General features: G+C 36.5%; 1 protein-coding gene across 1 annotated transcript; it reads right to left on the reverse strand.

Moving 5' to 3' along the window:
- Positions 1-253: 253 nt before the first annotated feature.
- On the reverse strand, positions 254-11,520 carry hacl1 (2-hydroxyacyl-CoA lyase 1). The gene is made up of 17 exons (XM_079445949.1): positions 11,361-11,520; positions 9,916-10,020; positions 9,771-9,811; positions 9,613-9,693; positions 9,454-9,526; positions 9,133-9,210; positions 8,767-8,861; positions 8,503-8,615; positions 8,278-8,413; positions 8,093-8,198; positions 7,914-7,997; positions 6,873-6,968; positions 6,601-6,755; positions 5,577-5,735; positions 5,372-5,479; positions 4,078-4,264; positions 254-2,381 (listed from the first exon to the last, which is right to left on the reverse strand). Exons 1-17 carry the CDS (start codon positions 11,409-11,411, stop codon positions 2,349-2,351), a joined length of 1,701 nt encoding a protein of 566 aa, XP_079302075.1. The 5' UTR covers positions 11,412-11,520; the 3' UTR covers positions 254-2,348.
- Between the last annotated feature and the right edge of the window lie 210 nt (positions 11,521-11,730).

Genomic DNA, 11,730 nt, shown 5'->3' on the forward strand with positions numbered 1-11,730 from the left:
CATGCTCTGTAGTGGAATATCACAGATGTTTTCCAGCCCCTCTCGTCTATCTCACCCTCCCTCTCTGTTGTCCTTTTTTTTTCCAGGACTTATCGACCACCACTACTCACAATTTATTGGTGCTTTTACTTTCAATCAGAATTAATGACAGAGCAATTATGAAGAGGGCCGTTTAAAAGCCTGATGGGAGATGCAGTCAGTAAACTCCTCCAATCAGACAGAGTGCAGAACAAAGAAGACGGTCAGAGAAAGACAGGCTCTTATGAATCGCATTTTAATTTCCCATCACTTCCCCTGGAAACAAAATCTTTCAGAGAGCATCAAATTACATTAATTGTGAAGTTGTTATTAGGAAAATATTTTTAAAATCACTATAAATCTTTATACAATAACAATGTACAGCAAATTTTTAACAACAATTAAAAAATGATAAGGCTTTAATAGAGTGGCTGCTTTTGTACAATCCTGTCATTCCCACCTTTTCAAACATTTTCAGATTTGGCTGTGAAAATGGTTCTTTTAATAAGTCTTTATATGTTGAAAGTTGTTTGAGAACATTTCCACACCTGGGAATGTGAAGACGGTGTGATCTGTCAAAGCCAAGGAGAAGACGCTCTCGCTCTGTGATAAAGCAGCATAGTAATGATACTTTATGAAAGAGCAGAAGATGAGGCCAGAAGACCTCAATTACCCAGAGATGAGTCTAAACAGAAGCGCACACAACACTGACCTGAGAGCAGGTGAGGTTAAAATGAATGGGTAGAAGGAATGGGCAAAAAATTGTAAACTAAAATAATCAAATACACAGCACATAGTCTAAACTGCCAAATGTTCCTTAATTTGTTATTAGACATTGTTAGCATTTTCTCGATAAAAGGAATAGTTCGCCTCAAAATCATCATTTCATTTCAAACCTGTATGACTTTTGAGGAAAAAAGGCATGGTAGATGTAAATATTGTCAGGGAATAATAACTTTAGAAGCTTTTAGTAGAAATATGGTGCACAAATCATATGAATTAATTTCATAGCGCTTCTTTAGTGCTTTTTTTTGGGAAGTTTGAGAGACATGGTCACATCGAAGTGCTGCAGGGATGACATATTCTTTGGAAGCCAACCTGGAAGTTAGGCTTCCCCAGTGAAAAATAAATATACTAAAATGTATCTGAAATACATTTATTTCATGCTGAGTATACTACAAATACATTTACATAGTATGTACTTTTAACATTCTAAACTGGTATACTTCAAGTCTGCTGAACTGGAACTATTTTTGTGCTTAATGCAGTTTAATTGTGCAGAAATAGTGCTGAAGTCCAACTAATGAAATACTGAAGTATATTTGATTGTGATAAAGTGGAACTTTTGCAAGTATACTTCAGGTACACTTTAAATATCTTGCATTTAAAGACTGATATTATTCAAAGATCATACAGTCCTCATCAATAGTGACACTGAAACACATTTTAGGCTTAATATTAAGAAATGTGCATTGTGCACAAGTAGTACTCCAAATAAAGTTTAATTATAATTTTATATCAGTAATTCTTGAGTGATGTGTGACCCTGGACCACAAACCCAGTCTTAAGTGTAAATTTTTCAAAATTGAGATTTATACATCGTCTGAAAGCTGAATAAATAAGCTTCCCGTTGACGTATGGTTTATTAGGACAATATTTGGCCGAGATACAACTATTTGAAAATCTGAGTCATCAAAATATTGAGAAAATCGCCTTTAAAGTTGTCCAAATTAAGTTCTTAGCAATGCATATTACTAATCAAATTAAGTTTTGATATATTTACGGTAAGAAATTTACAAAATATCTTCATGGAACATGATCTTTACTTAATATCCTGCAGAAAATATGAAACATGAATGAAATGGGACAGTACTGTATTTTGAGCTTGTGTAAACCACAGATGTAATTTCAACCATTTAACCAATAACCTATTGACTTCAGGACGACGGAACTGGTGGTACAAATGTAAAAACTTCTTCCCAAGTATTCCTGCAGCACCTTATGAAATGCTGATGTATGTAAAGCGGTGCGTGAAAATTCTTACAAAAAAAAAAAATTCTACTTTAGTGTTCCACAGAAAAAGTGAAGTCATAAAGGTTTGAAACGATGAGGTAAATGATGCCAGTCCTTTTATTTTTAAGTGAACTTTCCCTTTAGGTACTTATAGAAAGAACTGGAATCTGTAGAAATTAATCAGGTCATGTAAAATGATATAGCTTTTCTTTTTATAGGAAATGGTGCCACCTACAGTAAATGAACCAAATGTAGTGAAAGAAACAGCGTTTGGTCATCAAGACATGATCCGTTCTCATCCGATATCTCTCTCAGCTCTACAGATTTGAACGTGTCAGCCAGGGAAACTCCTAGGAGATAAACACAAAGTCTCATATTATGATATAAACATTAAAGACAACAAAACTTCTGTTTGCACATGAATAAACTCCACTGAAGTCGATCCTGTTGATCTCGAAATGCTTTTGTAACATTAGAAAGTTTCCATTCATCGTTGGGGAAGCCCTTTGAGTGTCAGTGTGACATACAGAGAGAGTTTGAGTGCTCCAGGCCGCTATGACACTCAATCCTTCAATATGTCTGCATGTGGTTGCCAGGATACACCCAGCACAACATAGAGGGTCACAACTCTCAATAATGGGGGTCTCATAACTTTCAAGAATAGAAAGGTCAGTTATGTTTAATGTGTGTGCATGTGACAGGGGGAGGGGGGATAAAAAAAACGTTTGGGTGTTGAAATTTACGGTTACACAGGCCTTGTGATGTTATGAACTTTAAACAGTCAAACATGTCAGAGTTTTTTTCCCTCTATGAGTCCCATATTCTCCTATATACATAATACTAAACACCTGCTTTATCAGATATGATACTGAACAAAAAACATGCAAACTTTTTTTTTGATTTTATTTTTATATTTTGTCTAAAGGTTTAATAAACAAATATTAGATTTATCTCACTATTATTGACAGGCAGTGGCCCAAACAGAACAAAAATCTACATTTTGGAGCAGTTGCTAATAATTAAATTGCCCAAAAATAAGTTGAAATTCTGAAAGCTTTTAAATCATTGAGATCATTATAACAGACTAGCAGAGTACTTATATAAAATAGATAAAAATATCAGTTTTCACTCTATATTTCCCAATAATTTGTCATAGTAAGATGATATTTAAATGCTTAGTTTTATTATCAAAGGTCTGTGGTTTTTATTGTGGGGGCAAAATGGTAACACTTTAGCATAAGGACCAATTCTCACTATTAACTAGTTGTTTATTAGCATGCCTATTATTAACATATTGACTGTTTATTAGTACTTATAAAGCACATATTCTGCAAAACCATATTCCACATCTCTAATCCTACCCAATATCTAAACTTAACAACTACCTTACTAACTATCAAAAAGCAGCAAATTAGTAGTTTATTGAGGCAAAAGCCGTAGTTAATGGTTTGTTAATAGCGAAAATTGGACCTTAAAATAAAGTTTGACTGACAAAACATATAATGCAGTGCAATACAATGATGACTAAGAGATGTACAAATAAACGTAAGACCTTCGTTCATCTTCGGACCATCCCTTTAAAAGCCTGATGTATCATATTTGATACTACATTTTAACATGATTTTTCCTAAAAAAGACGTATAGATAATCAAGTAAACCCAAGTTCCTTGCTTCAGCCCAGAAAGTGGTAAGTGTTAATCTTGAAATATTATCCCAGTATGTTATATTGACTTCATAAAAATCAGTAAAGATTTCACAGAAAATAGAGACATGACCCACAACCTGAAGGGGGATGGTTGAAATTTGATTTGCTTATAAAGTATATACTATCAATCAGGAGATAGTATGCATGTAGTAGATTGTAGTAGGTTTTTCAGCAAAACTGTTTTTTTTGGTCATGCTGACAATTTAGAGGCCCTGGTTGCATTTCAAATATGATTCAGCAGGCTCTATAGGATTAAAATGAGAATATACAACTAAGTAGTGTTTAATCTAAATTGTTAATGATATTCCAGCTGATTGATCTATAGTGTGTGTGCGCTGTACCTGTTGTTTGCGGTCTGAGGCTGGGTCTATAAGTACATTGAGGAGGCTGGGCATCTGTGTGTTGTTCAGACTCTCCTGTAGTGCACTGCGGAGTTCCTCCATTGTTCGGATCAGATACCCACGACCCCCAAACGCACTCATTACCTGCTCGTACCGCGCCTCTGGTAGTAGCGTAACCGGAGGAGCACTAAGACAGACACACAGGTAAGTCTTATGTACAAGATTTTATGCTTGCTGGGTTCAATAGATATTAACCTTATTGACAGCAATTTTGTCTCATTGCATTTGCAGTTAAACCCAATCTTTCAACATGGAGCAATTTGTTGTATTATCTTCATTCCATCTTAGTCCAAGATAAATCATAGATAAGTAGTGTCACACACATTTTACTAGGCTGCTTGCAATGCTTAAAATAAAATCTGTAACAAGAAATCTGTAATGAAAATCTGTTTTAGTCTCATGACAGAGTGGTTCTGTTGCGCTGGCTATAGACAGTCTTGTATCATGTCAACCTGACATTTATAAACATAAGATCTAAAATTATAAACTAATATTAATCCAAGTATTAAGTGTTAAACTTGGATGAATCTGTATAGCATGTTTTAATATGCTGGTAGGAAAACTAACAATACCGTCTACTGTCAAAAAGGAGAAGTACAACCCGTCTGACCAGAAGTGTAGATAAAACATATCTCGGAAATTAAAAATTAACAACTTGAAGAGAGATTAAAAGCAGAAGAAGGGAAATTCCAGTAGCACTTACATTTAAGTAGATTTAAGTAGATTTAAGTAAATTCCAGTAGCATTTACAGTCCTGTTACTCATGTACATACTATGTACTTATAGTAATAACAATAACTAGGTACTAACCTTGAACCTACCCCTAAACCTAACCCTACCCTAGTTACCTTATATTACCAGAACTTTCTTAGGTAGGTACACTGTAATTACATGTTCACATACTGAAAAATAAAGTGCAACCGAAATTCCTGCATGAGCTTTAACTAGGGATGCACAGTATATCATAACCATATTAGTTATTGATCGGTTATTGATTTTTAGTTTTACTTATTGACAATTTTTTATATTTCCACTTTTAAACCTTTTAAACCTGAGATGTCCAAACCGGGGATTGCGGGACAAAGTTGAGCCCTGAAGAACTTTGATTTGGCCTGCCTTGCCACATCACATGAGCGAAGAAAATAGACCCACATTTAAGTATTTTTGGCCCTAGCAGTAAAAGGTTTGGGCACCCAGAATGAAAAGCAAATTTACTTTAATGCTCTAGACTCACATGGTGGTCATGTCTCCCATCTTTTCCATCTCTTTCCATGTCTTTGGATCCACTCCACTGTAGATGCCATTGTTGTTGATTACTATGATGATGACTGGCAGTTTATACCTATTCAGAATTAGGAAAAAAAAACAGAACCATTTTATTATTCTGCACACTGCATAAATGCCCTATAGGTATAGCTATAGCTGGATGTTTCATTCACCTGCACATTGTCTCCACCTCCATGCCAGAGAAACCGAAGGCGCTGTCTCCCTCTATACACACCACTCTCTGAGCGCTCTTCTGCGTCTGCTCCAAAACTGCTGCTGCGATGGCAAATCCTGGGCCCACCCCCATAGTGCCAAAAGTACCAGCATCTAACCTGTACAGGACATTCAGGTTACTGCTCTGAACAATATCACACAGGTAGAACTATGGTACTATACATTCTTTAAATTTCCTTACCAGAAAAGTTCCAAAAATCTTACAGAAAACAATATGTTGTATGGTTAAAATGAAATGGGAGTTCTCTCTTGCTATTCCTGTGATCCAAACATAAACGTTGATTGCTCATAATCTAAACATAAGTTGTTTTTGTGATCTAAACAACAAAAGTTGTTTTATGTGATCAAAACATAAATGTTTTTCTTGTGATCTAACATAACATTTGTTTGCTCATAATCTAAACATAAGTTCTTTTTTGCAATCTAAACATAACAAAAGTTGTTTTTTTTGTGAGCACAACATAGCAGTGTATTTCTTGGGTGTATTTCTTTTGTCATGGTCTAAACATAACAAGTTGTTTTCTCATTATCTAAACATAACAAAAGAGGTTTTCTTGTGGAGTACATACAACAAAAGCTGTTTTCCTTGTAACCACAACATAAAAAATTGTATTCTCATGACACTCTCAGCATAAAAAACTGTCGCTCTTCATTTCACTCGTCAGCCACAAACCATTTCTGTATTTGAAATGTCACAACAGAGCGGCCTTAAAATTTTCCATTATCATGACAATCAGCACACATCAGTTTTTTTTCTGTTGTATATTTATTTGTGTTTATAAATAATATAAAAATAATTTAATTCAAGAAGAATAATTCATGTTCCATTTGGAACCAATTCAAGGTCTGGATCTGGACCACTAGTGTTCTATGATTATAGGGATAAAGTCTGTAGTCATTCAAATACAGGGAGCATTGTCGCTTATCCAGCTGTGAAAAGTGGGGGAGGAAAATGTCTCTCACCTGTGTCGTGGGAGGTAATTGAGCAGCATGGTGCGGCCGATGTCCATAGTGTTCGCTCCCTCACTCACTATGATGCAGTCTTTGGGCAGGAGCTCAGAAATGTGGTGGAACGCTGTGTAGTAGTTCATGGGCAGAGTGGACTGGAGAGCAAGACTCTGTGGGAAACAATAATAACGGTTCACTTAATACCATAAACAAACACACAGTTCACATGCTGACATGAAAACAACCAATGCTATTTCATTACATCAAGTAGTTACACACAAGATCACCTTTGATATCTGAGCATTGGCAGTCATTTTCTCCTTCAGTGTCGACCACCATTGTGAATCAGAAGGAAATCTCCAGGATCTTACAGTTTCCAACAGCTTCAAAAGGAGTAGAAAAAGAGATATAAGGAGTCATTTCAAGTAAAACATGATTTCCCATAACTTTTACACTATATATTGATATTAAACTGTAAAAATCTGCACATTAAAGGGATGGTTCACCCAAGAATGAAAATTCTATCGCCCCTACTTTGTTTCAAACTTTATGAAACCCTTTCAGCTGTTGAACACAAATGAAAATATTTTGAAGAATGCTGGTAACCAACCAGTTGACGGTAGACATTGACTTCCATTGAAGGGATGTAACGATGCACCCGAGCCAGTTGAAAATCGATACAGATATGGGACGATTCACAACAAGTTGTTAAATGAAAAGCGATAAAATTGGGGGTAGGTGTTTATATGAATGTATAGGGGAACTGACTGTCTTTAGAAAAGTTCAGATGCTATTTTCTTTTCATCTCGCCTCCGTATAATGCAGTATAATAAAATAGTGTTCATAAGCGCAGCTCTGCTTTGTTTACTGCGGCAACCAAGGAAATGGTCTATCGCTGCTGTTCCATAAGCGCCACCTGCTGGCAGAGAGTGAATTTGCGTTCTTATCCCTTCTGCCGTTTTTGTTTCATGCAGATGTTTTATGATGTATAGTTTCACAAAACTAAAGTCAAACCATTCTGTTTTTGCTTCAAATTTCGAAATTGTATAATCTAATTAAGATTAAAAACTGCTCATGCTGCATGTATACAGCATCTTTGTTTGGATCGTCATTAAAAGTGGTTGCCACTCATTTTAAAGAGCACAAGCAAAGCCTTAGTAAATGATACATTTTGACATTATAAGAGCAACTAAAAGGGAATAAATGCTACAAAACATACTGGATTTAAATAGGACATTAGGAGTCTCTCACAGACCCCATAGAACATACAGAATGTCATGATGCAAAAAAGTGTGTAAAACTAAAAACATAGTTATACTGTAGTTTACCTGTTTGACCACAGCTCCTATGTCTCCAAGTAGAGCAGATGCGGCTCTCACATTATTACTCAACTCTTCAGGACAAAGATCCACCTGAACAAATTTACACAAGAGTCCACACTGAAGGTCAACTGAAGTCTTTATGGCAAAGTTTCAGAAACATACTGAGTGTTCAGGGTGTAACTAACCTGAATGATCTTCACATGGGGACTGAATCTGGGTGGAAAACCAAAGTGCAGGATCCAGTTGAGTCTGGCACCCAGCAACACTATAACATCAGCCTGCAATAAAGCTCTAGAAAAGAGAGAGACGGGCATCACACCAGTCCATCAAAAGGAGATTTTGGAAAGATCATTTTGATACGTATGCACACCTGGATCTGGCAGCAGCAACACAGTTAGGATGGTCATCCGGCAGTACTCCTTTCCCCATGGGTGTGGGAAGGAAAGGGATCCAAGTCACCTCCACCAGCTCCCTGATCTCCTCCTCTGCCCTGGCATACGCCGCACCTGCAGCAGATCACAGTTCAACATTGCTTTGATCAGTTTCAGCTGTGAAGATGCCATCACTCTTGGTCATTCAGTTCTATTCTGTTCACCTTTGCCGATGATGATCAGAGGCCTCTGAGCCGCTCTGAGCAGCCTGACAGCCTGTGTGATCTCCCTGCTGTCAGCTTGACTTACAGGAGGAGCAGGACAGCAGGAAACAAACCTAGAGAAAAATGAAGACACATGCAATGCCATTTTGCACATTTCATTGTGCAACAGAAAACAATGATCAATAAGTGATCACATCATAAAATACAGTTGGTTAGGAAGCTCCCCATTGCTATGATTAGTGTCTAGCTGAACATAAAGCTCACCTGACATTGGCCCGGTCTATTTTGGCGTTCACCATGTCTCCAGCTATGTCTATGTAGGACGCTCCTGGACGGCCATAAATGCTGCTCCTTACAGCCTAACAAAAACACAAACATTCCAACTTAAATATAAGGACGAAAAAATACACATTTAAATCTAATTTAAATATTAACAAAAACTTTAATAGTATCTTAATGATACTTAAATTACATTGCATAGTACATAGTATATTTGGCCAAATTTTCATTTTCAATTTCTAAACATACAAATAAATGTACATTTGAAATATCTGACAGTTTAGCATTTTTTGTCAACTGACAGACATGGCCTATGAACCACAAAACTTTAAATTTTGATTAAATATTTACTTTTTCAACTACGGCTGGTATTATCTCAAGGCTGCTTGGTCGAGCAGAAAACTTGCTATACAGACGACAAGCTTCAACCTGGTGAGGAACAAGAAAGAGTAACAAGAGGTGAGAAACAAGAAAGCATTTTTAAGAGACAAGAAAAATAAATACAGATTACTATTGGTGTTTTCTATCCTTGAATCACTGAAAATAAATTTTTGAGTCTGAATTTTGAATCTGAACATTTTTGAATGTGTTGCTTAAGGAATCGATTTCGTATCAATACCGCAATAACAAACTGTTTTTATATCAAAGCCAAACATTTCCTATCAACCCTACCTGAGGGAACTCCTGAAACGCTCCTGTGGTTTCTTGGTTCCTATCAGATGAGCCACCAATGACAATGACAGGCCTGTGAATTCAAACAAGAGAATAAAAGTACAAAAACTGCCCATCAATTCGCTTTAATCTTAAGTGAATTGAGCAGTGTAGAGCTACCAGCAGTTCATGTTAGCATTGGCCATTCCTCCAAGCGCATGAATCAGCCCAGGTCCAGACACAACCAGGCACACAGCTGGCCTGGAAAATTAAATGTAACTTCATCACAAAAAGAGCATAAAAAAGTAATACTGAGAAACAAACTGACATATTCATACCGTCCTGTCAAATACCCAATAGCAGATGCTGCATAGCAGGCCTGTTAGGTGAAAGAAAATGCATTGAAAACACACCCAGACACTCTTCACTGTAATGAAACAGGGATATATTTTTAAATAAAAGTGAAAAGTGAGATTTTCTTACTGCTTGTTCATTGCGCATGCCAACATACTTGATGCCCGCTGCTTGGGCAGCCATGGCCACTTCGATGATTGGCACGCCAACAATGCCAAACATATACTCCACATTCTGCACATGGAGTTGAATAGAATTAAAGATATATCTAATAGAGATACTAATATGTTGAATATTAATTTATTAAAAGTCGTTTCTGGTAATCTAAGGCACAATAAAAGAAGCAGTACATAGTTAGGCCAGGGGGTTTCAAACTGGGGTCTGGGAACCCCCAGAAAAAAAAAGAAAAAGAGTGCTTGAGGGCCCATGTGAATTTTTAGAGAAAAGTGTAAAAAAAAAAAAAAAAAGGTAAAAATATATAAAATAAGATTAGCCATATAAAATTGATGAAAATAAAAATGTTTATTAAAACACATAAAAGTATTTAATTTGTTCTCATACACACACACACACACACACGTACATACACACACACATATATATATAAATAAATAATGCATTAAAATAATATATAAATCAATACAAGGGGGAAGTCATGGCCTAATGGTTAGAGAGTCGGACTCGTAATCCAAAGGTTGCAGGTTCGAGTCTCGGGCCGGCAGGGATTGTAGGTGGGGGGAGTGAATGTCCAGCGCTCTGTCCTCCCTCAATACCACGACTGAGGTGCCCTTGAGCAAGGCACCGAACCCCCAACTGCTCCCCGGGCGCCGCAGCATAAATGGCTGCCCACTGCTCCGGGTGTGTGTTCACGGTGTGTGTGTGTTCACTGCTGTGTGTGTGCACGTTGGATGGGTTAAATGCAGAGCACGAATTCCGAGTATGGGTCACCGTACTTGGCCGTATGTCACTTCACTTCCAAATGATTAAAACATAAAAATTTTTTATAAAATTTGATTTAAATTAATAAACAACACATCTAATAGTACGATATACTACAGTAAATAAAAAACCTAATGATGTAAAAGAAACTAAAAATTTTCCAAATAATAATTTACACATATTTAGGCTACGTAATATTAATTAATGCCTATCACATGAATATGATCACATTTAGGGGGTCCTGAAAGCATCTGAAATATTGAAAACCGCTGGTTTAGGTCAAGGTGTAAGTTTTTTTGTTTTTAATCTAATCATATCAGAAAATACAGAAAATTACACACACACACACAAATATATTCTTATTAATTTTTGAATTGCATTTTTTTGTTGTTGTTGTTGACAGATCTAGTGCGCATGCGCAGCACCTTTGCCACACTGTCCAAGTTCAACAGTCCAGCAGGCGATGTTGCAAAGAATGCAATAATAAGAGGACTGTACACGTTTATTCTTGACTAAGTGACTAATTGCTAGAGGACAAATGTTTCTGACAAAAACTCCCTTAGTTTGCAAGACTATTTCAAAATATGCAGGAGAAACTTTGAGAACTCAGAAAAGAAGCATACGACAACACAGACCTGAGATTTGAGCGCCTCAGCGATCAGCTGAGCTCCAGTCACTTCATCCATAATCACCTTCAATCACAACACATTCATTTCACTCAGAGACACGCATCAAAATACTCTTCTGTTGCTCTTCTGTCCTCCTCCTGCTGCTCTTCTTCTGGGGTTTGTGTGCAGTTTAACATGAAAGCTCATGTCTCCACCTACTGGATAAATTGATGTGCTGTACGCAGGTCCACTCTGTCTCTTATTCATTCATTCATTCATTCATGTATATGTGTTTTTATTTATTTAACGAGTAGTTGCCATTTATAGTTGTTTATAATTAAGTACTTTCTGCTATTGGTATTGATTTTGCGAATATTATTATTATTAAATTTATTTT

Source organism: Barbus barbus (genome assembly GCF_936440315.1).
Source record: "Barbus barbus genome assembly, chromosome: 21".
NCBI classification, from domain to species: Eukaryota; Metazoa; Chordata; class Actinopteri; order Cypriniformes; family Cyprinidae; genus Barbus; species Barbus barbus.